At 47.1% G+C, this 25,097-nt stretch overlaps 2 protein-coding genes across 11 annotated transcripts in view; one reads left to right on the forward strand and one right to left on the reverse strand.

Annotated features, from left to right (window-relative positions):
* Window positions 1-19,801, forward strand: part of SMC1 (structural maintenance of chromosomes 1) — a 59,687-nt gene extending 39,886 nt beyond the window's left edge. For both annotated transcript variants that reach the window (XM_089563591.1, XM_089563592.1), the window contains 4 exons: window positions 4,711-4,823; window positions 7,575-7,922; window positions 10,891-11,071; window positions 19,526-19,801. In XM_089563591.1, the coding sequence (XP_089419717.1) occupies window positions 4,711-4,823; window positions 7,575-7,922; window positions 10,891-11,071; window positions 19,526-19,585 (702 nt within the window). In that variant the 3' untranslated portion in view covers window positions 19,586-19,801. The remainder of the gene's footprint in view (window positions 1-4,710; window positions 4,824-7,574; window positions 7,923-10,890; window positions 11,072-19,525) is intronic.
* LOC149324957 (uncharacterized) lies at window positions 6,132-24,704 on the reverse strand. 9 transcript variants are annotated; one of them, XR_016286315.1, is made up of 7 exons: window positions 24,667-24,704; window positions 24,513-24,577; window positions 16,680-16,968; window positions 13,050-13,124; window positions 7,091-8,498; window positions 6,487-6,599; window positions 6,132-6,424 (listed from the first exon to the last, which is right to left on the reverse strand). XR_016286315.1 is itself a non-coding variant. In XM_089563593.1 (5 exons), exons 2-5 carry the CDS (start codon window positions 16,807-16,809, stop codon window positions 6,237-6,239), a joined length of 489 nt encoding a protein of 162 aa, XP_089419719.1. In that variant the 5' UTR covers window positions 16,810-16,968; window positions 24,513-24,647; the 3' UTR covers window positions 6,132-6,236. The 9 variants fall into 9 exon arrangements, 1 of the variants encoding a protein (XP_089419719.1); XR_016286313.1 differs by having other exon boundaries at window positions 24,513-24,582; XR_016286314.1 differs by lacking the exon at window positions 24,667-24,704 and having other exon boundaries at window positions 7,091-8,002; window positions 8,090-8,498; window positions 24,513-24,647.
* Window positions 24,705-25,097: the final 393 nt, after the last annotated feature.

Below are 25,097 nucleotides of genomic sequence, written 5' to 3' on the forward strand. Positions count from 1 at the left end.
TGCACAGAGTGTCAACTGCTGCGATGGGGCTCAGGGGCAGAACCAGTGTCATCACTGTCGGAGGCGCTCTCCACCATGGTCCCCCGTGGTCCATGACACTCCCGGCAACTTCATGAGTCGCCAAGTCCTCGGTAGCAACAAGATCGGCTGCAGCGAAGGCACAAGGTCCAACCCGCTAGCGGACTGCTAGAGCTGCTCCAAGGAGGCGGCACCATCAGCTGTTGCAGCTATGTCAACCCCGGCAGCTGGGGGCAGACCCCACTGCACCCATGCTGCTACTTCGGGAGAAGCTAGCTTTCTCGAAGCAGTGCACGATGGTCCAATGCTTCACATCCCTCCAGGCTCCGCTTGCGAACAAAATAGCCTTCACCGAAGGGACTTCCATGTTGGCCACGCTGTCAGCAGTGCTAGCATCAATCATCCAGCGCTGGCAGTGGGCCTTGAAGTTGCCAATAACCTCCTAATCCAAGGGCTGCACCTTGGCGGTAGAATTTGGGGGAAGGAACAGAACCTCAACAGCGCTGAAGTGTGTGTTGACGTGATGCGCACTGCAGTTGTCAAGCAACATCAGCCCCTTGCACTTCCTTCGGACCATCTCGGGCCACTTGCCAAAAATGTCTCACGTTATCCATGCTTACGTATGTCACTGGCATAGACAGCATCTTGGTGAAGCCACACGGTTTCTTGGGTTTGCCAACGACCAACAAGTTTCTCTTGTCCGAACCGGCTATGCTTGCGCAGATCAGCACAGGGATCCCGTTTTTGCTGTCCTTTCTGCACATGGCATTTGCCTGTCTTCGCCGTGAGAGTCTTCATTGGCAGCAGTTGGAAAAACACACCGGTTTCATGTGCGTTGTAGATATCCCTGTCGCAATATGCGAGAATCCGATCGTGGTGCTTGGCCATTCACTGCTGGAGCGAACCCTCGTCAACGGAGGCCCGGCAATGTTTTTGCATCTGATGCCATGCCTCTCCTTGGACTACTGGGGCCACCCATTTCCTGGCTGGAAGCCTTCGTGACCAAGAGCAAATCCCATGTCCTTGGCCTTCGGCAGCATGGTCCACTGAGCGGAATGTTCTTTGATCGCATATCCAGGAACCACTTGTAAAGCGTGGCTTCTATGTCGCGGTACGTGGCCACCGGATCCTCTTTTGTTCCCCACTGCCAACATTGTCGTCGCGAACAGCGTCAATCTTGCTACTGTTCTCGATTATTGTCGAGAGTGTGGACTGCGTGATTTCATACTTCTTCATGTTTCAGTGCACTTAGTCCAGAATGGCGCGCTTCATCTTCAAAGACAACACCTTCCTCTTCCCCGTCGAACTGGCGGGGCTCACGAGACTCGACATAGCCGAAAAATCAAGTCGGTCCTGACAAAGGCGACGACTGAGTAGGCTGGCAGAATGGAAAGTTGGGCGAGTTGGGAGCTGTTCATGATGAAAAAGGGGGGCGCAAACTAAAACAAAGACGTCTTCTTTCCTTGTCACCATTTTGTTTGCGCCCCCCTATTTCATCATGATCAGTAGGCCCGCTGCCGTAACCAGAGACATCAGTGGTCACGGAATAGGAAAGAAGTGGAGGCAGGAAGGCGAGTAACTCAAAGTGCTTTTGCAAAGACCATGAAAGCGGCGCAAAGGAGCGCTTCCAACACACCCAGCTCTCCAATCCCTGCTTCGAGCATCGAGAGCCCATTGGAGAGAAATTTAAAGGGCCCGTGACCACCCTCTGGTCGAAAATATTTTCTACCTCTCTTGGAGTGAGCCTCCTCTCCTTCCGTTCCCTCCTCAAGATTTTTCTCGCGCGCGCCTCGTCGAGTCGGCTCCGCAGGGGAAAATCGCCCTTCCTCCTCCGATGTTAGCCGGAGGCGTGGTGTCTGGTGGAGTGTGCCACATGTCTACATCATGACCCCACCTTGAAAAGAATTCTTTTCTTTCTTTTGGCTACCCGGTCTATTTAGTGTCTGAGCGGGGGGTCTCCCAACACCCTCTCTATATTGCTCTTTGGGTCTCCTCTTAATGTTTCGTCGCGTTTTTTTTCTTTGTCCTTCCTCTCCCCAGTTGCTGTTTCTTTTTTCTTTGAAGCATTCTTTCTTTTTTTCACCTTCTCCACTCCCTCCCCAGCCCTTCCTCTTTGGCTGTACAACAAAACTGCTTGACCCCTGTCTTTTACCAGCCTGTGTTTGTCCCCCGCTTCTCCATCGTCATTGCGCATTGCTTTGCACGCATGCCTTTGTGGCCTTGCTCTGCTGTGCTCACAGATGTTTTTCTGCACTTCGTACCTTCCGTGTTATCTGAAACTGCTTGTCCTGGGTGTTTCTTTCTTTTTTTTTTTTGTGGCAGGCCTTTGAGAAGCCAACACGTGCGTGGTTTCTCCCTGCGCTTTTGATGTTTTGTTTTTTTTTTTGTTATTTTTTGCTGCTTCTAGCACCCTGTGCAGTCTAGCCCTTAGTCGGGCTGTCTGTTCCCGCTCCTCGATCTACGCAGTAAATGTCCAATGGAAGGCCAGCGCCGGCCATGCCTGTCATTGTGTCCCGTCTTTCCCACGCTGTGTTCCGAAGTTGTCAACAGACTCTTGTTTGTCATTGGGATTCAAAAGTTCGCAGTCATTATTGCATTTTCTCTGCAGACTGAACGATCGAGAGGTGCGATCGGCTCGACCACCTAAACTCGTTAGCGAGCGCATCCTTTCAACCATCTGTTTGTCAACCCCAGTTAGCGAACCTCCTTTACGTTACTTTTTTTTTTAGACCTCCCCATTGTTTCACGACTGGAGGGGCGGGAGTCGGTTTTGTTCAAAACACACGGTGAAGCGCTGACCCGGCAACTGCCCGTTTGCTTTTCTCTGTGTGTGTTCTATGTGTTTGTGTCTTTCCTCTGCTCCTAAGCTCATATTGTTCAACGGAGCCGAGGCATAGACCAGGTGCTCAAACGATAAGCGGTGTGTGCGCGGAGCGGTCGAATATGCGAGTGCGGGAAAGGCTTTACTACACACGACACTGCATACGCACAGAACACGCTGAAACATACATGAACTGGCACAAGTGACTAAAACCTTGTTTTGGGGGGCTTGCATGTAGGAAAAAAAACTGAGGAGGGAGCGTGCACGCAGTTCTCATGGCATGATCACGAGGGAGAGGGGAAAGAAGAAGCAACTCTCTCCGTTTGACTATATTTTTACTTTTTATGACTAGGCTTCAAGGCTGTCGCCGGATGCTCCCTGCTCAGTTTTTTTTTCCTTCATGCGGGCTTGTAGGCATGTGTGAAAACGGAAGGTGCTGAGGGAAGTGTGCGTGCAACGAGCAGACGACACGCGACGCCAAGGCTACGCCCAACCTGCTGCCGTCAGTCAGAACGATGCACCAATGGAATGCCTTTAGCGAAAGTTTTCAGTATGACGTCAAGCTGAAGGCTCGGCAGCCAGAGTAGAGGATGAGGACATTTGCTTGTGGAAGGAAAGAACAAGCGGGCTTTGATTTGAATTTTTACAGCTTTTCGGGGCGCGCATCGCTCTAGTATTTTGCAGAGGTTATCTTCTATGGCTCATCTACGCAGTGGGCTTGTTTTTCAAAAATGTCCTGACCCTGGGCAGGTGCCCTTTAAGGCCGTAAGAGTGTTCTGACTGATAGCTTATTTTTGGGTTGGCACAAAATCTCTTCGCTGTTTCCACTGATGCACTTTTCTTGACTTTGCTAAAACTGGATGAAAATTACATGAAAATTACTCCTGCCTGCACCACTGCCTGCTTCGTCTTCTGGTAGTTCGCAACAGTATTTTTATCACCTCATGGTTGTTCTTGCAGAAATTAGAATGACAGCACTCAGCAAACGGTGGCCTATGGCCAGTGTCCTCCACTTCCCTGCGTGTCCATACCAGTGCAGAATGTGCTTAAGATTTGTGTACAAGTTTTGCACACCAGTGCTGCTCTGAGAAGGCCAGAACTGATGGCCATGTTCATTTATTTATTCATTCAAATACCCTAAGGGCCCGGGTGGGCATTACATAGGGAGGGGAAAATAACAGTGGAAATGATGAAACAGTATAAAATTGCAGTGAGTACAAAGGTCGTAGCTGCACACACCATAACGAAATACACATAAAACACTGTAAACGTACATGTTTGTCTGAATGCAAATTACACAATAAATACAAAAGAATGGAAGGGTGAAGACTACAAGTCGAGGTAGTGTGTCAGAAAGACTTGAAATTTGTTGTGAACATTGATAGATGCAGTGGTGCGAGGGAGCTGATTCCATTGATGGATGGCGGAGAGAGGTGAGTGAAAAAACAGATTGGTTCGAGCAAAGATAGGTTCGACTTTCATTTGGTGGTCAATTCGTGGAAGAACACGACAGGCCGGTGTGATATGGCACAAAGCAAAGGAAGAATGACTATGATATAATATGTGAAAGAAGGATAGAAGTGAAAACATTCTCCGTTTTTCGAGCAAAGGCAAGTGCAGGTCTTTTTTTATTTCTGTTACACTCGATGTTCGCCAGCAGTACTGGGATATAAACCGGGCGGCTTTATTTTGTAAGGACTGCAGTTTTGCAGCCAAGTATGTTTGATTTGGATTCCATATCAAGGAGGCGTATTCCACTTTCGAGCGCGCTAGCGAATTGTATGCCAAGAGCTTTGTGTTTGCGGTTGCGAAACGAAGGTTTTTGTTAAACTGACCCCCCCCCCCCCCCCCCCCCCCCCCCCCGGCTGCAGCTGGACACGCCCGAGGAGGTGAAGCGGGAGGGCAGCCGGCTCAGCAGGGAGATTGCCGACATGCAGAGCCACCTGCAGCGCATCCAGGCACCCAACATGCGGGCCATGGAGAAGTGCGTGTCCCGTCTCTGCTCACCTTCTCTGGCTGCAAGACGGGACGAGGCGCCACTCTCGACCGATTCATTCGCAAATATATGCCATCTTACATGCCAGGAACACTGTCATCTTCAAAGTTGGTACGATAGCTCTCAGCCTTGTACAAAGATATGGATGTGTCGCGGACGCACATGGTTCCTTTTTTTTGTGCAATAAAAAAAGCTTCGATTCGTTCCCTAGCTTTTGTAGCTTTGCTTTTTGACAGACTTTGTACACCGGAAGAACATGGCTCACAAGAGCGTGACGGGCAGGACCTTATATGCTTAGGCATATTTGGGCCTTCTTTATTTTGCTCAATGTTTCTTTCAGGTTCCCTGATTCACTCGTTAATGCAGCGCCCAGTTTGCCCCGTGTAGTTTGTCCTGCCTGTCACATTCTTGTGAGCCATGTTTTTCCGGTGTACGAATTCTGTCAAAAAGCAAGGCTACGAAAGCTAGGGAACTAATCAAAGCTTTTTTCATGGCAAAAAAAGGAACCATGTGCGTCAGCGACACATCCATATCTTTGTACAAGGCTGAGAGCGATTTTTTCACCCGTTCGCTATCATACCAACTTTGAAGATGACAGTACTTTTTGCATGTAAGACTGCATATATTTGCGCATGTTTTTTCCGAATAAATCAATTGTGAGTGGCGCTTCGTCCTGTCTTTCTGCCCTGTGTTCTGTCTTTTTTTGCGCCTGTAACCAAAGATGAACTGTTACCAACTTGTGCAGCAAGATGTTCTCTCAAGGTACCTTTGCTCTCCTGTAGCTTGCACTGGGCTGATTAGATGATGTCACCGCTCGTGCAGGAACAGGCTGTCAGTGGCTGGGGTCCTCACAGCATTGTGTCGGCTGGTGGTTCCAAGAAAAGCATGGTATGGATGAGATAACTGGGGAACCGTGTTGTCGCAACAAAAGCTTAGTACAGTTGGCGGACACTTTAACACGTCATATATACACTTAAACCTGGTTATAACGAAATTGAAAAGAAGTTGAAATTTTTTAGTTACGTGCAGTTTTTGCAAGCAAAGCTGAAACGGCACTGCAGAACAGAAACCAAAACAAGAAGTCACCTTGAAAATGTCTACAGAAAACTGCGTCACTCGGAAACGTTTCTTGGTTGCGACTGCAGCAGCAGCAGCTGCCACCACCTCCACTCGTACAACGAGTGGGGGGGTGGGGAGGGTAAGTTGTTGGTGACTCTTACCAGGACTCCTCACATTGTGTCGCCAGTGCTCTAGGTCCGGCATACGTTAGCACTCCACCGTCACCATATCACAAGAAAAAGAACACGAGTCTCTTGTATCATCGTAGATTTTATTGTCTTGTTATCCCGTGTTTTATCAGATGCGGCTGCTTGTACTTAAGCAGAGGCACCCTGAACAAAACTACCAGCTGTTATCCCTTCTTCCCTCGCGTTTGTGCTGGGGGGGCTGCTTGTGCCCGTAATGTCGTACCAACTCGCCCACCAGTCTGCGCTGCTGCTCTGGTAGCTTGTACTTTGTAAGCGGCGATGCTGAAGGCTGCAATAACCATGCTGTGGTAGCTTTAGTTGTTGAGCGGCGAATGACGCAACCTGTGGTGAGATACAGGGCATCTGTGGGGCTCCCAATCATCGGAAACATGACCTGCACGCACCTGTTCTTTGCTGGTGCCGACCCGGGTGGCCAGGCTGGGGTAGTGTGTGCTGCTGAGCAGGGTTCCGCTGATGGATGTTGCTGAACAGAACCAGGGTGTTGGCTTTTGCTTTCCTGAAAAGAAAAAAAATAAATGCGGAAGGTTGTGGCTGAACAATAAAATAGAACAGTAGAGCAATTTTAGAGCAGTAAAATAGAGTAATCCACTCTCTGGATGTTCTGGACACCGTAGGATTTCAATTGATGAGCTTTTACTGCATATGCAAGAAGGTAGCCGAAATAAGCTTGCACTTAATGTAGTTGATGGGACAGCTGCACCAATTGTGCCATTTGTATTTTTTTTTTAAATACCATTTTCTGCTCAGTGCTGCGCCAAAAAAGCAATAAATTGGCTGCAGTTGTGCCAAGTTGTGCGAAAGGTCATGCGAGCCCAATATGATTTTTTTTTTTCTCAGTATAGTACACGTGTGGCTTTCCTGGCAGTCAGTGAATATTCAAGACTTTGAGTAGTTTGCGAATATTGCTTGCTATTCATTTGGATGTGCATTGCGCTTTAATTATTAAAGCATTCGACCCCTCTGAATTATGAAGCTGTGCTCTCTCACCTGTGAGACAGGAACGTGGAGGCTAACCAAGAGCTTAAGTTAAGGACAACGCAGCGAGCTGTGGAAAGGAAAATGAGAGGTGCAAGGTTAAGAGATCGGAAGAGGGCGGAGTGGGTGAGGGAACAAACGCGGGTTAATGACATCCTAGTTGAAATCAAGAGGAAGAAGTGGGCTTGGGCAGGGCATGTAATGCGAAGGCAAGATAACCGCTGGTCCTTAAGGGTAACGGAGTGGATTCCAAGAGAAGGCAAACTTAGCAGGGGACGGCAGAAAGTTAGGTGGGCGGATGATATTAAGAAGTTTGCGGGAATACGGTGGCGGCAACTGACAAAGGACAGGGTTAATTGGAGAGACATGGGAGAGGCCTTTGCCCTGCAGTGGGTGTTGTCAGGCTGATGATGATGATGAGTCTGTGATCTGCTGATCCCCTGAAGGCCGACCTACAGTGTGGAAATATGGTAAATGCTCTGTGTCTTGTTTGCAGGTTGGACGGGGTGAAGGAGCGGCTGAAGGAGACGGACACGGAGTTTGAGAATGCCCGCAAGCGTGCCAAGAAGGCCAAGCTGGCCTTTGAGAAGGTCAAGCGCGAGCGCCACCGCAAGTTCACCGCCTGCTTCGACCAGGTGTCGAACCGCATTGACGAGATCTACAAGGCGCTCACCAACAACGCCAGTGCGCAGGCCTTCCTGGGGCCCGAGAACCCCGAGGAGCCGTACCTGGAGGGGCTCAACTACAACTGCGTGGCCCCCGGCAAGCGCTTCCAGCCCATGAGCAACCTGTCGGGCGGGGAGAAGACGGTGGCTGCACTCGCCCTGCTCTTTGCCGTGCACAGGTATTGGCTGGCTTGTTGGGGGAAGGGGGGGTGCACCATCCTGCCGGAAGATGGCTGAGACAAGTGGTCCACCATGCTAGCTGCAACAGGTGACGATTGCACAAGTGCAGGGGCATGTCTTAGTCAACCCCCAACTTGCAGCGCTCACTGACTAAACAGAAGCTTACTTCAAGTATAGCCCCGCAGATGGTGGTGAGTTGTGACACATCTGCAGGCGGGAAAGGGAACCCTAGTAGTTGAGCCAGTGCCGAGCATTTGGGGGCTCCTCTGCAGAGGCAACACATCACTTGAGCCCCCGCTTCCTGTAGACAGCACCTTGGCCTGACCCCACCAGGGGAAATCGGCTGTCGTCGCCTTTGTCTCCTGCTCACTTCTTGGTTTTTTTCCTTGCGTTAACCTTTGTGTGGTCACTACCCTGAGTTGCGTCACATTCGGTTATAGTTGGGGTGTACAGCTGGCATGGGCAGGGCTTGCTTGCAGGCTCCCGTCCCGTACCCTTGCAGGGCTCCATGGTGGGCGGCTGGCACCGTGACTGGAAAACTTACTGGCTCCACCCTTTCGAAAAACGATCACTCTCTGAAAACAGGGCAGAACAAAGCAGGTGACTTTTCTCACAAAAGCATTCCCCAAATTTTATGTAATCCATAATGAAGTCGAATGAAAACAGGCTAGAATCTTATCCTTGCATCAAAGTGCTTCACAGATGCCTTGGGTACAAGATATCAAAAATGGGCAGTGGCGACTTACTGCTCGAACTGCATTGCACTGCGCAGTACTCAAAATGCTCAAACACTGTGTCCTTAGGGGACATCCTTGTCTCCGCCACTTCACACCGATCTCCATGTCTGAGGCGTAATCTCGGAAATTGATTTTGCCCACCTCTCGAGAAAGAAATGCTTGAAAGGCGTACCGACTAAAATGTAATAGGTGTCAAGGTGTGATGGGATCAAGATCTGGAAGGATAACAAGGGAATAGCAAGGGAATAAACCCCAAATACCTGATCCTGACATTCAACGCCCGCACATTACTTGAAAGGAGTGAAGTCAGTTGCCTGAAAATAAATGCAAGACCATATACAGGGTGTTTCAGGTAACTTGAACGAAGGATTCAAAGAAACGTGGCGCACCGGAACTGGGTGAAATCAAATACATGTTGTTTCCCGTCGTGTGGCACTCCTCAGAGTATTTTGAAATTCCGCTTAATTTGTTAATTAGCTTAGATTAGGTATGCAAAATTTTAATTTTAACCTTAGGGTCACATGTGTTTTGTCAACTTGTGGGGGGGGGTTACCAAACAACCGATCGTAGAAGATGTGGAGGCCCTCGGAAAGGTCCGTTGCAGCGACCACAGAATGGTAAGGTCTCGCATTAGCTTATATTTGAAAAGGGAACGCAGGAAATTAGTGACGCGGAAGTCTATTAACGAGTGAGCGTTAAGAGAGAAAGTAAAGGAATTCAGGATTTTGCTGCACAACAGATTTTCCGCTTCAACTGAAGATGATGACCGTAATGTTGAAACAATGAACAATAGTCTCGCAGATATCATAACGGAGTGCGCCATAGAACTATAGGCGGTAGGATGGTTCGACAGGATACCGGGAAGCTATCTCAGGAGTCTAAAGATCTGATTAAGAAACGGCAAAGCATGAGGACGTCTAATACCCCTGTCAAGCGGGCAAGTTAAGTGCACTTAAGGAGAGTGTACTTCGCTGTAAGTACACTTTGCCGCATCTAAACGACGCAAGTGGAGTGTCACTCGCGGAAAAGTGCACTCCGCTGAAAGTGCGTTCACGGACCACACTTTGCTGGCCGAGTGCGTAGCCTCGACGCCAGCGGTTCCAATGGTACAAAATGTATAGTGCATAAAAAGTACTTACAACTTTATTTTACGTGCTATAACACTGTTTTCAGAAAAAAAGTTCCTTGGTTATAGCTACAAGCGAAGCGACAAAACAAGTAAACGTGATCAGATGCAACATCGCTGCCCGCCGCCATCTTGTTTGTTGTCGAAATTCTGGATAGTCTTGGCTGGTCTTGGCTTTTCTTGTATTTTCATTTTTTTTCATCGGTAAAAACTGCTGAACCTCGTTTTATTTGCGCTATCACGTTAAGCAATCAAATATTATGAGTCTTTTTTTTATTTTCCATCGTCCTATTCAGAAATTCCGCTCATTTTCTGTCGCCATTTTTTTCTACCATGAGTGCACTTTGCTTTCCCGTTTAGCACCGCGCAGCCCAAAGTGTCAATCGGAATGCCGAAGCGCACTCCCCGTAAGTGCACTTAACTTGCCCGCTTGACAGGGGTATAACTCCATAGATAGATAGAGCTAGTAGAGCTGTTGAAGTTAATAAATAAACGCAAAAATTGTGAATGCTCACCCAGTGCTTTGCTTCATTTTATAATACACTTGAGTGACTTTCTCACTCCCGATTTGATTGGTTTGATTGGCAGGGAGCCTCAAGGGATGGCCACTGATGTTACCCGATCTTCTTTAAGTAACCATTTGTAAAATTGCTTCCACTGATGATTTTCCACATTTCTATACTAAATCTTTCCTATACCTGGCACAGGATGGCCTTAGTTGCCATAAAACCGAACGCAACACAGCATCCTTCAGATCTGATCCCGCACACACACACCACCCGAAATGCCATTGGGCAGATTTAGTTTGAGGGTGATGAACTGCCAACCGTTTGGAGGCGGCCGGAGTGGGTGAGGGAAAGTTAATTGCATCCTAGTTGAAATCAGGGAGGAAGAAGTGGGCTTGGGCAGGGCAGGGAGTGGATTCCAAGAGAAGGCAAGTGTGGTAGGGGGTGGCAGGAAGTTAGGTGGGCGGATGAGGATAGGAAGGTGGCCACAGCTGGCGAAGGACAGGGTTGAGACATGGGAGAGAGGCCTTTGCAGTGGGATAAGGGAAAAGAGGCCGAGTGTGAATGGGCAGAACATCCTGTTGTTGTTTGGGTGCAGCTACCAGCCGGCCCCGTTCTTTGTGCTGGACGAGATCGATGCGGCCCTGGACAACACCAACATCGGCAAGGTGGCCAACTTCATCCGCAAGCAGACCGAGACCTCCTTCCAGTGCATCGTCATCTCCCTCAAGGAGGAGTTCTACAGCCACGCCGACGCCCTGGTGGGCATTGTGCCCGACGTGAGTCCCCACTCTCCTTAAGGCCTTCTTTATTTATGGCTCGAGTCTCGTGAGATTTCGCACACAGGTGCGTTTATCTCTTCTGATTCCAAACATGTAATCACAATTGAGCTGCTGGTCTCAAATCTTGTTTACAAAGTGTAGAATGTAATTAGGTAATTTCTTACGCCGCTTTAATAAACTTTCTCATTGCATCTTGTTGCTTTTATTTACATGAATCGATAGCCAGAGAGTTCCCATACCCGGTGACATTCTTCCGTTTTTCTCTTAAGGAATGTCATCCTGATGTACTATGTTGAGAGTAAAAGGTCGCAGTATTTGACACTGCAGTTCGTTAAGCTAATTGTAAATTGCTATTTGTACGTGGTCTAAACAAAAAAAGCGATATTGTCATCTGGTAAGGAAATTCACTGGCTATCAATTCGTGTAATTAAAAGCAACAAAATGCTGTGAGAAGGTTCATTAAAGCTGCATAAGAAATGACCTAATTACACTCTGGAATTTAAGATAATTTTTGATCTAAGACCGCCAGCTCAATTGTGACTACATATTTGGAACCAGTAGATAAAAACGCATCTGTGTGCAAAATTTCATGAGACTCGAGCCACAAATAAGAAGGTCAGTTTTAAGACCCCCTTAATATGAAATTTAAATAGAGCAAAAATATCACATTGGAGGCTCCCAAAACGGGAGCTCAGCAGTGAGGACCACATGCACGGCCGTTGGGGGCTGATGGGAGAAAGAGCGCCCACATGAATGCGAGGAGAGATCAATGCAAGAGCGGGGGTGCTTCATACTGATCAAATCGTACACACGAGAACAACACCTTGCCTTGTAGCGCGAATTGATCAGCAGGAGGAGAAATCGCCACACCGTCAGTCATGAATTGGGATTCCACATAACTGCAGCGTAAAAAATGACGAGCACAAAGGAAGGAACACCTACGACACAGACAAACGCTGCTGTAAGGATTCTAGGCAAAAGCACAGACCAGACGGCACGTGAACTACTGGAAGCCTACCATATAAAGAAAAAGGGTGATTTTTGCATAGGCGATACGTCTATTCATTTGTATAGAGCAGAATGTGACCTTTTCTCTGCCACACGATAAGATGTGTCTCACGGTGCGATAACGTTTTTTTTTTCTTGATGGTGGCACGTGTACCTTCCTGCGCGCGCATTCACGGCGGAACCTTTATATTTCCCATTGCTGGCGAAATAAGATCAGTTGTGAGTGCAGCGTTTGTCTGTGCTCGTCATTTTTTTTTTCGCTGCAGTTATGTGGAAGCAAAGTAACCAACTTGACCGAAAGCTTGTTTCACTAAATGAATTAGGATGTCTGACATCTCCACTAATCGGGGCAATGCCTGAGGATGGGGCACCATTCCGACAGTGGAGGTTGGGCCTACTTGTGGGACACCACTGCTTTGTTCCCAAGCCCCCCCCTCCTGCAAAACATGTCTCACTCATTTATTTTTATTTGCAATACTGCCAGTCTCTGTAAGAGACTGCAGCAGGTGGGCAGTCAGTGCAATACAGAGAAATTACCAACAGATCAACAAAAAAAGAGAACTCTTAGAATAAGTGTTCGATAAATACTAGTAGGCAGGTTACTAAAGAATACCTTGAAGATTCAGAGCTGTAACAAAAAAGAAAACAACTACAGCAGCAGTCGTTCATGCCATCAGGCATGCTATAGTATTCGAAGTATTTAACAATAGAAACTAGAAGAAAGTGAAAAAGAAGGTAATGGGTGGCAATAGGCACGCAATCATCCTTAGAAATAACAGATCAAGAGATGTCAATGAGTAATTGTTGGGCAGTCATCTGGTAAAATGTAGGACTGTTGGCACTTTACTGGTTCCTGTTATATATTCTACTAATCTTGAGGTGAAGGAAGATAGCGAGTCCGACATGGTAATCGATAGATCGAGCTGATTCCATGCGCTGGTGGCTACAGGAAAGAAAGGATGCTTACGAGTGTGTTGAGTGTGTTCGTTCGGCATGAGTATTCAGTCAGCGTGTGCACATGCTCGTGCCGGGATTCCCGTGACTGTGAGAAGGATGCGTATTTAGACTCATCTAGACTCATCATCATCATCTAGACTCATCTATATCATCATCATCATCATCATCAGCCTGACTACACCCACTGCACGGCAAAGGCCTCTCCCATGTATCTACGATTAACCCAGTCCTGTGTCAGTTGCCGCCACTGTATCCCCGCAAACTTCTTAATCTCATCCGCCCACCTAACTTTCTGCCGTCCCCTGCTACGTTTGCCTTCTCTTGGAATCCACTCCGTTACCCTTAAGGAGGACCAGCAGTTATCCTGCCTTCGCATTACATGCCCTGCCCAAGCCCATTTCTTCCTCTTGATTTCAACTAGGATGTCATTAACCCACGTTTGTTCCCTCACCCACTCCCGCCCTCTTCCGATCTCTTAACGTTACACCTATCATTTTCCTTTCCATAGCTCGCTGCGTTGTCCTTAACTTAAGCTGAACCCTCTTTGTTAGCCTCCACATTTCTGCCCCATAGGAGAGTACCGGTAGGATACACCTGTTGTATACTTTTCTCTTGAGGGATATTGGTAAGCTACCATTCATGACCTGAGAGAACCTACCATACGCGCTCCACCCCATTCTTATTCTTCTAGTTATTTCCCTCTCATGATCCGGATCTGCGGTCAGTACCTGCCCTAAGTAGACATATTCTCTTACTACTTCCAGCATCTCCCTACCAATTGCAAACTGCTGTTCCCCTGCTAGACTGTTGAACATTACTTTGGTTTTCTGCATGTTAATTCTTAGCCCACCGTTCTGCTCTGCCTGTCTAACTGATTTATCATGCTTTGCAGTTCTTGTCCTGATTGGCTTAGCAAGGCAATGTCATCAGCGAATCGCAAATTACTCAGGTATTCTCCATTAACTCTTATACCCAACTGTTCCCATTCCAATCCCCGGAATACGTCCTGTAAGCAGGCAGTGAAGAGCATTGGCGAGATGGTGTCTCCCTGCCTGACACCTTTCCGTAATGGAATTTTATTGCTGACTTTATGGAGAACTATAGTAGCTGTGCAGTCGTTATACATATGTTCCAATATTTTCACATAGCACTCTTCCACACCCTGATTCCGCAATGCCTGCATGACAGCTGAGGTTTCCACTGAGTCGAATGCTTTCTCGTAATCAATGAAGGTTATATATAGGGGTTGGTTATATTCTGCGCATTTCTCTATCACCTGATTGATAGTGTGAATGTGGTCTATTGTCGAGTATCCTTTACGAAAGCCTGCCTGATCATTTGGTTGACTAAAGTCCAAGGTTGTCCTGACTCTTCAGGAGGACACAGGGGCGCAATAAAAGACACGGACATAGAAGTAGACAGGGACGAGTGCTTTTCCTGTTCGTCCCTGTCTCCTTCTATGTCCGTGTCTTTTATTGCGCCCCTGTGTCCTCCTGAAAAGTTATGAACCAACACGCCCAAATACAAGTACTTCTGAGTCCTGACTCTATTAGCGATTACCTTAGTAAATACCTTGTAGGCAACGGACAATAAGCTGATCGGTCTGTAATTCTTCAAGTCCTTGACGTCTCCTTTCTTATGAATTAAGATAATGTTAGCGTTCTTCCAAGCTTCTGGTACTCTCGAGGTCACAAGGCATTGCGTATACAGGGTGGCTAGTTTTTGTAGCACAATCTCTCCTCTGTCCTTCAGCAAATCTGCTTTTACCTGATCCTCACCAGCTGCTTTCCCTCTTTGCATTGCTCCTAAGGCTTTCTTTACTTCCTCCTTCGTTACTGGCGGGATGTCCCATTGCTGTGCTCGACTGCCTCCCTCAGTAACTTGATGATTAGATTCGCTACTGTATAGATTTTTGTAGAACTCTTCGGCTAATTCAACTATCTTATCCATATTGCTGATGACATTGCCCTGTTTGTCTTTTAGCGCATACATCTGGTTTTTACCTATGCCCAGTTTTCTCCTCACTGATTTTAGGCTACCTCCGTTCCTTAGAGCATGCTCGATTTTCTCCATGTTAAACTTTCTTATGTCGGCTACCTTGCGCTTATTTATTAACTTAAATAGCTCTGCTCGTTCTATCATGTCTGTGGAGTTAGACGTCCTCATGCTTTGGCGTTTCTTTATCAGATCTTTAGTCTCCTGAGATAGCTTGCTGGTATCCTGTCGAACCATCCTACCACCTACTTCTGCGGCGCACTCTGTAACGATAGCTGTAAGATTATCATTCATTCTTTCAACACTACGGTCGTCTTCTTCAGTTAAAGCGGAAAATCTGTTTTGCAGCGACATTCTGAATTCCTCTACCTTCCCTCTTAATGCTAACTCGTTAATAGCCTTTCGCTTCACCAGTTTCCTCCGTTCCCTCTTCAAATCTAAGCTAACACGAGACCTTACCATTTTCTGGTCGCTACAACGGGCCTTGACCTCTATACTGTAGCTGTTGTGTAATAATTTATATAAATTGATATGTTTCACTTATGTTGTACTTCCCTGTGGGCCAGATGAAGAAATGTGGACGACCGGTGGACATCCTGGGCCCCATTTCTTTTGCACTGCCACTGTTTGTGTGGTGTTGGGACGCTCCGTCTGTGTGGAAACTTGCATGCATCCCAACCTGGCTGCGGTGTTCCTGAGGGGGCCCCTGAAGCAGTGCGGCAGGTTCTCTCAGATCATGAATGGTAGCTTACCAATATCCTTCAAGAGGAAAGTATATACAACAGGTGTATCTTACCGGTACTCACCTATGGGGCAGAAACGTGGAGGCTAACAAAGAGGGTTCAGCTTAAGTTAAGGACAACGCATCGAGCTATGGAAAGAAAAATGATAGGTGTAACATTAAGAGATTGGAAGTGGGCGGAGTGGGGTGAGAGAACAGACGCGGGTTAATGACATCCTAGTTGAAATCAAGAGGAAGAAGTGGGCTTGGGCAGGGCATGTAATGCGAAGGCAGGATAACCGCTGGTCCTTAAGGGTAACGGAGTGGATTCCAAGAGAAGAGGTGGGCGGATGAGATTAGGAATTTTGCGGGGATACGGTGGCGGCAACTGACAAAGGACAGGGTTAATTGGGGAGAGACATGGGGGTGCAGTCAGGCTGATGATGATGATGAAGCAGTGTGGCAACCTTGGGGTGTGTACTGCTCGTGATGCAATCGGAGGGCTCCTGAGGGAGGAAAACATGCACACTCGTTGAATGCCTCACAACTGGATGCCCACTCAAAGGTTGCTGAAACATCGTTTATTTATTTATTTATTCAAATACCCTGGAGGCCCTCCGGGGAGGGTATTACAGAGGGGGGACACACGCAGCACTTTGATGACAGTTTGTTCAAAATCAAAGGGGCAGAAGGAGAGAGACAAAAACAAAAAATAACACCAGCAATAGAGCGCAACAAAAGCTAAAAGATGCAAACAGCTGAGATTAAGAATACAAAAACACACAAAAAAAACAGTTACAGCACAGATTAAGAATACGAAAAAAATCTGAAAGAAGGTAGCGGTGTTCAAGGGAGCAAAAAAAAGCAATATCTCCGCTATTGCATTTGTTTATTTCCAAAGAAACCAATGACTGTGTAACTCACCTGCAGGAGAAGGTCTCGATGAAAAACTTCCGTTGCATATCACATGAGTATACAGGGACTTGATTCTCGTGAAGTTAATCGACATATTTGGAATCAGCACGTAAAAATCCATGTTCGCTGAAGATTTCATAACTGTGACTTGACTAATACTAGCAGTTTTTTTTTTCCCAAATACCTCTTCCCTCCTTAATGCTCTGTAAATGCATTGAGTTGCAAGTCTGTGTTCGTTTGTGTTCTTTCCCCACTTTTCGTGCTGACTTCATTCACAATGTTTGCTCGATCGTAACATCTGAAAAAAAAAAAAAAATCTAAAAATGACATGTGCATTAGAATCAAATTTGCCAGCAGCGTCCAATTCTTATCACAAAATAGTTTTAGCCGCCGCAATCCCTCAGTAATTACGGCGCTCAGCTGCTGGCCTGAAAGACGCGGGTTCGATTGTGGCCGCGGCGGCCAAATTTCGGTGGAGGTGCAATTCTGGAGGCCCGTGTGCTGTGCGATGTCAGTGCACGTTAAAGAGCCCCAGGTGGTCGACATTTCCGCAGCCCTCTGCTATGACTGCTGGGTGGGCACAGCCGGAACAACAAAACGCGGAGGCAGAAAGAAACACACAGAACGTGGACGAAGCTGACTGTCAACTAAAAATTTATTGGAAGAACCCGCGCTTTTTGTTGCTTTGTCAAAACGATCTTGCTTTTCACTGCCCGTGGGGTTCATTCAAGGAAGAAATTTCTGTTCTTGATAGAGCTATTGATGGTAACGCACTGCTGTCCTGTTTCCCGTATTGCCCCATGCTTCCAGGATTTCACGTGTTCCTTGGTCAGCACACCATTCCATGACTTGCACTTCATGCAACTGGGGCTCGCACTTGCGCACTTTTTTGCCTTTTTTGTTTTCTTTACAATCTCTGCAATGCAGGGCTAGATTGCTGCTTGGGGCACCTGATAGCGATGATGCATGTTCCCTTATCCTATCATTAAGGCACCTTCCCGTCTGCCCTATATACTGTTTGCTACAAGCCAGAGGGATATTATAAACCACACCTTTAACACACTAGCTGAATCTTGTTCGGTGTGCGACCTGGCATTGCTGCTTCTTTTGCGTGTTGACTCGAGCACACATGCTAGTTGCCTTGTTGGGTGCAGAGCAAACAACCCGGACCCCGTGCCGTATGCTCTGCACCAAACAAGGCAACTAGCATGTGTGCTCGAGTCAACAGGCAAAAGAAGCAGCAATGCCAGGTTGCACACCGAACAAGATACAGCGAGTGTGTTAAAGGCGTGGATCATACTATCCCTCTGGCCTGTGGCAAACAATACACAAACGGCAGACGGGAAGGTGCCTCAATGATAGGATAAGAGCGCATGCATCATCGCTATCGGGTGCCCCAGGCAGCAATCTAGCCCTGCATTGCAGAGATTGTAAAGAAAACAAAAAGGCAAAAAAGTGCGCAAGTGCGAGCCCCAGTTGCATGAGGTGCAAGTCATGGAATGGTGTGCTGACCAAGGAACACGTGAAATCCTGGAAGCATGGGGCAATACGGGAAACAGGACAGCAGTGCGTTACCATCAATAGCTCTATCAAGAAAAGAAATTTCTTCCTTGAATGAACCCCACGGGCAGTGAAAAGCAAGATCGTTTTGACAAAGCAACAAAAAGCGCGGGTTCTTCCAATAAATTTTTAGTTCACAGCCAGCTTCGTCCACGTTCTGTGTGTTTCTTTCTGCGTCCGCGTTTTGTTGTTCCGGCTGTGCCCACCCAAAAGTATGAGCCAATTAGCTCAGTTTTCTACTCTTTTGACCTCCACTATGACATCCATCATAGCCTTTGGAGGATGTCAACTCTTTCGCTACCGCGCCATAGGCCGTCGGTCATCTATGACCGACGTTTTGAGCCTGTTGCCAAAAATTCAAGACAGTGCTTCTGGACAATTTGCGCCATCTGGTTTACTCCTGTAGCACTGTTTCATTGCTTGCAGGTTTGTTTTTGTTTTTTTTTTCCTTTTCTAACATGAGGAGGCAACCTAAAAAATGAAACTTTGACCGGATGTAGTTTGCTGATCACCGATCATGGTGTCTGTCCATTTCACCGCACGCTTCTAAAAGGCGAAAGCCTACACTGGGAACTTATTGTCGGTTCTTACGTTTTTTATAACAGCTGTGGTGAGTTAGACAACCATTGGAATGGTTGGATTTGAATTTCGATTGCGAGACTTCATCTCAGAGTCCCGGGGTATCAGCGTGTGCCCGCATGTGTTTCATTTTGACGTTCGCATTGTGTTTTGTGTAGTGTGCTTGGTTTCTAAATGATGAGAGTGGTCTCATTTGGTGCCCTAGAGTCTTTGCAACATGCTGCCAATACATTTCACAAAATGCACCAGCAGACTTGGTTATGATAATGTCAAGGAAAGCCACGCCCCCTTTTCACCCATAAAACCCATTCACTGCCCAGTGAGAAAAAAAAAATGGATTAAAGAAAGAACTGCAAGCCCTGCTATGAAAAGGAAAAAAAAAAAAAACTCTGAGCAAGTGTAATGTGTGCATCATATCCACTTTGTATCCTCATGCGACTGTTTTCCACGGAAAGTGCAGTGTATTATGTGCGCGGCTGGAAATCACGAGAATGGTAGCTAAGAGCATGTGCAGCGTTTTATGCAAGGCTAACACAGGGGCGAGTTGGTTGATCATATTTGGGAAAAAAAATTTTTTTGTATGTTCTGATTTTTTTGTAATCCACTTGGGGTTCAATGCAGGGGCTTATTTTTGTTTTGCTTGTGTTGTTTTTGAAAACAGTACAGTTGGATAAATGTGGGAAGCAGTGAGTGAAGGGGGGTTACCCTGCTTGCAGCCTGGCGAGTGCACCATCAGCCGTGTGCTGACCATCGACCTGTCCCAAGTGCCCGAGTGATGGAGGCTACCCTTCCGACTTGTGTGCACATTCTCTGGGGGCTAACCTCTCCCGGAACAGGTGAAGAGTTATTTATCTATTTTTGAGCATTTTATCTGGCGCCATGTGCGTAAAGTACTTTATCTGGACAAGCTCCTATTTCAGGGTGTGCTTCTTTCATTCTGACACCCCTGCCATCTTTGTTGCGGGCAAAATAAACACACTGTGTGTTCTTCATCCTTGCTTGGTGGTGTGAATTCTCACGTGTTGCTTCAAGTGGTTGCTGTGCCAGAAGGCATTGCCACTTGCAATCCTGCATCTGCACGATACTAGGGGAATTTATTCTGGGAATCCCTCAACCACGCATTCCTTCTTGAACCCCACGGATGCCACAGACTATTGGAAATACGAGTCTTGTCACTTTATTGGTTGGACCTCTTTTGTAACAGACATGGATATAGTAATGTTTGAATTTTGATCAGGAACATCGCATGCTAGAGACGTTTTAATTTCTCGCATAATGAACCCCCTCCCCCCAATTTTGCTGTCGAAATTTCCAGAGCCCTTCACTACGGTGTCCCTCATAGCCTGAGTTGCTTCGGGACATTGAACCCCAATAAACCAAGCAAACTTTTGTCGTTGAGAGTTTTCTTTGTTTTTCAACATTAGCTTTTCTTGCTGCATTCCTCAGAGTGCTTGCCCCGCCGCGGTGGCTCAGTGGTTACGGCGCTCGGCTGCTGACCCGAAAGACGTGGGTTCAGTCCCGGCTGCGGCAGCCGAATTTCGATGGAGGTGAAGTTCTAGAGGCCCGTGTGCTGTGCGATGTCAGTGCACGCTAAGGAACCCCAGGTGGTCGAAATTTCCGGAGCCCTCCACTACGGCGTCCCTCATAGCCTGAGTCACTTTGGGAGGCTAAACCCTAAAAACCTAAGCCTGAGAGTGCAGATGGCAGCTCGCCAAGATGCTGGTTGGGGCTCCTGTGGCAAACTTGGCAGAACTGTCGGTGGCAGTGGACTGCGTGTCCAGCCTAGGGGCTGAGGAGCTCAAGCTAGGCCACAATAAAACATTCTCTGCACTGAAATGATGCTATGGAGGACGACCTCAAGAGCAACAGGAGTGAAAACCCTCGCCCCTCTTGCTGACGCTAGTGCACACCTGTAACCATCCTTTTTTACCTTGCGTAAAAAACGTGCACCCGACCTTCAGGGTGTTCAGCATGTTCGTTTCATCTCCTCACAATAGGGGATATTCAAAAATTCCGCAAGTGCGCTTTCCCGCATAACAATGTTGCCTAAAACAAGATGGCTGACCATGCGTTTCCAGCTGAAACAAAGCAAGAAAGACAAGTTTTTTGTTTGATTCTTCCAAAATACGTTTCTTGCATTCTATCCACACCTTTAGCGCCTGTCCTGTAGCCCACGTAGCTTCTTTATAGCGAAGTCGGCCATCTTGTTTTTTGCAACGTAGTTATGTGGGAAAGCGCACTTGCAGAATTTTGAATATCCCCTATTGGCCGGCACTGTCGACTGTCGAGGTACAGCCAACACCTTTGGAGGCAAACGATGCTGAACACACCACTGTGGCTGTGCTTTTGTTGCTGGACGGATGATAAATATTTTGACTTGGCGCTGTCTCTCCCTTTGTAATGAGCCTTCCCTCCAAATTGATGTCATCTTATCTGGGAACAAAAGTGGTGCGAGTATATGTGCGCAGTTTATTCCCCACTCACAAACCGCCGCAGGGGAGAGGGCAAGGCGCAGTAAGGGCTAGTTAATAATCCATGGAGCTATGGAAAGGAGAATGACAGGTGTAACGTTGAAAGATCGGAAGAGGGTGGAGTGGGTGAGGGAACAAACGCACGTTAATGATATCCTAGTTGAAATCAAGAGGAAGAAGTGGGCTTGGGCAGGGCATGTAATGCGAAGGCAAGATAACATCTGGTTCTTAAGGGTAACGGAATGGATTCCAAAAGAAGGCAAGCGTAGCAGGGGGGCGGCAGAAATTTAGGTCGGCGGATGAGATTAAGAAGTTTGCGGGAATACAGTGGCCACAACTGGCAAAGGACAGGGTTAATGGGAGAGACATGGGAGAGGCCTTTGCCCTGCAGTGGGCGTAGTCAGGCTGATGATGATGATGATGGTAATCCATGATAAATTTGGGCAACGGAGGAAAAAGAACCACGAAGTGAGCAGGGATTTCTCATCTGACATCCTGCACTGCATGATTCCGGTGGTGAGTGCACCCGGGCTCAACACCTGGCCTAACTCAGCTGCCTCAAACCTGGTGCTGCATCTGGCAAACTGGTGATTTGGGCTCACCACAGGAGGGGAAGAAAATATGTAGCACAGAAGATGCACAGACGACAGAAGAAAGGCAAATACAAGCGCTTGTGTTTGTCTTTCTTCTGTCGTTCATACATTTTTTGCGCTACATATTTTTTCCTCTTCTGCATGAGGACTAGCATTTCCAGATTCTCATGGACATCGCACCCCTGAAGCTTCCAACTTAAGCCATGATTTGCCACTACCTTCAGGTGAGGATGATTTTTCTGATTCTTCTACTAACATCTACATGGACGCTACTGCCAAGTCCGGAGAAGGGTGCGAGAGATGTGCCTTCAAAGTGTCGTCACAGCTCAAAGCGGTCACTTTTCAGTGTAGACACTCCGAACGTAGCTCGAACACCTGAGCACAACGTTACAGTTGTCACCAAGCCAGTGAATTCTGGGCACCTCATTACCCGCTTCAATCCACTGACATTGAGGCAAGGATTTGAATCTGTGGCTCCATACGGCCCCTGCCCCAGCAGCTGCAGTGTGGGTGTCATTAAGGGTGTCTTCCGCAGTCAGATATCTACTCTGCACTGCTACTGCGATTAAATCTCTCTGCCGGCTTGGAAATTCAGAAGACATCCTTGAGGTACTTGGGCACAATGACTAGTTTCAAAAAGCAGGACAGGACAGGTACGTGCAGGAAATATCCGCCTTGTATTTGCAACAGAATCTGCGTTGCAATACGTTATTCTCGGCTGTACAAAGTGCCGAGTGTACATTCCAAGACCACACACCACATCCGGGGAAGTCGCAGAAAAGTCGCCACAGAGAAAATTCATCGCCGGGGAAGAAAGCTCCATGCTACCTAATAATAATTGTGTACTGAACACCGGCAAACCTACTTATTGTTCTTCTAGTTGGGAAAAGCGAGTGTTTTAGATTTGTCTTCTAGTTCTCCATCTGTTTTTAGCGCAGCAAGCTATGGAAAGAAAAATGATAGGTGTAACGTTGAGAGACAGGAAGAGGGCGGAGTGGGTGAGGGAACAAACGCAGGTTAATGACACCCTAGTTGAAATCAAGAGGAAGAAATGTGCTTGGGTAGGGCATGCAATGCGAAGGCAAGATAACCGCTGGTCCTTATTAAGGCTAACGGAGTGGATTCCAAGAGAAAACAAACGTAGCAGGGGACTGCAGAAATTTAGGTGGGCGGATGAGATTAAGAAGTTTATTGCCGCAACTGGCGAAGGACAGGGTTAATTGGAGAGACATGGGAGAGGGGCCTTTGCCCTGCAGTGGGCGTATAGTCGGGCTGATGATGGTGATTTTGAATGAGATAATGTAGACAACCCTGTGGAAGCGACCATCTGCCTGTTGAAAGCAACCAGTCATCCCCATCATCAGTCACCCCGACAAAACCACGGCAGTAGAAGCTGCATTTAGCAACTTTTTAAAGAAGCCACTTTAGAAAAAAATGTTTTAGAAAATCTTAATGTCAATGAAATAAATGAAAAGTTCACAACTTGTATTCTTGCTGCCGCACACTTAGCTATCCCTCAGTCTTCAGGAGTAGTACGACAGAACCATAAAGTGTGGTGGATGCGAGATTGCAAAGAAGCAAAAAAAATAAATAAAATAAAGCCTGGGCTATTTTTTGAAGATACCCCACACAGGGAACTTCACTCAAGAGACCGGTGTGCCTCAGGGATGCATTTTAAGTACTACGCTCTTCATAGTAAAAATAATTCCGAAGTCCATCATGTATTCAGTCTATGTCAACGATCTCCACATTACTTGTACATCGTCTAGCATTGCATCATGTGAAAGGCACATACAGCTGACAGTAAACAGACTAACAACATGGGGAGACAAAAAAATGGTTTCAACTTTTCCTCATAAAACTCAGTAGCAGTTCTTGCTAAGAAAAGGGCTGCATACTGATCCCACTCTTTTCCTGAATGAGGTCACATTACCAGTAAAAGGTGAACTCCAGTTTTTAGGAATAACTTGACAAAAAACTCACATTCATGCCACACATAAGCACCCTCAAAAAGAAAACTTCTCAATCACTGAATACACTAAAAGTACTGTCACGAAAGCACTGGGGGTAAAAGACATGTCTTTTACAGATTTATCACTGTGTGGTACGCTCTACCTTAGATTATGGATGCATAGTTTATCAGTCAGTGAGACCATTGTACCTTGAGCGACTGGATCCAATGCACAATTTAGGTTTGCGTCTTTTCATTTGTGGGTACAGAATGTCGCCCTTAAACAGTCTTTATGCAGAAACTAACAAACCATCACTTATAGACAGGAGAGCCATGCTCACATGCTCGTACATTCTGGAAATCTGTTCACTGCAGAAGCAGGTGTGTTACCCCATAGCTACAAAGTGCCCACGCTAACAATAAACTGCAAGCTACCAAGCCATTGCTCTTGTGATTTGAAGAGATGTGCGAAAACCTCGGCATACTAGACACTTTGCCACGCATTGCCTGAAGTCGAGAACCAATGCCACCATGGTACAATTTCCTTGCAGTCTGTGATTTCACCCTTACACAGTTCCGTAAAGCACAAATCCCACAACAACATACAATACAAGAATTTCTCACACTCGAGGAAAAGTACAGTACTTTTGCAGATTTTTACACAAATGGTTCAAAAACAGATGCTTACGTTGGAAGCGCAGTGGTACAGGGGAACAGGAATGAAACAGTGAGGCTTCCACAGTGTGCATCCACCTTCACTGCCAAATGTTACGCAATCAGTGTAGGCGTAGCAAAAATAGCAAACGAGAACCTCCCAACCAGAAATCCCTAAGTTTACTTACTGCTTTCCACTCTAGAAATTCAGTCACTCCTATAGACCAGATTTTTGAGCCTCTCCTGGGCGCGGCCATTTTGCGCCGACCGGCGCGCCGCGGTGCGGGCGTTTCTTTGGGGACTGCGGGGCTGCGGCAGTTCCGCGGCCGCGCCTGCATATAGCCGCGCTTCGGGCGCTAAAAAAACATTGTCGAGCATACTTCCGCTGCGTGGCTGTGTTGCAGGAAGTATTTACGTTATCAAAGCGATAACATTGACGCGTTTTAATGACATTTAGTTTGACATTCAGGTTAATTGTGCCGGCGCTTAGAACGCGCTCGTGCTTATATCGAATTCCGTCTTGGTGCTCCACCGCAAAGAAACTTTTTATTCAATATCAAGAATTAGGTGTGCGGCTAGTATGCAGTTCCAATTCCCATGCACTCTTATTCCTTCCTGC

Source organism: Amblyomma mixtum, chromosome 10, assembly GCF_055824585.1.
Source record: "Amblyomma mixtum isolate Tamu chromosome 10, ASM5582458v1, whole genome shotgun sequence".
Classification (NCBI taxonomy): Eukaryota; Metazoa; Arthropoda; class Arachnida; order Ixodida; family Ixodidae; genus Amblyomma; species Amblyomma mixtum.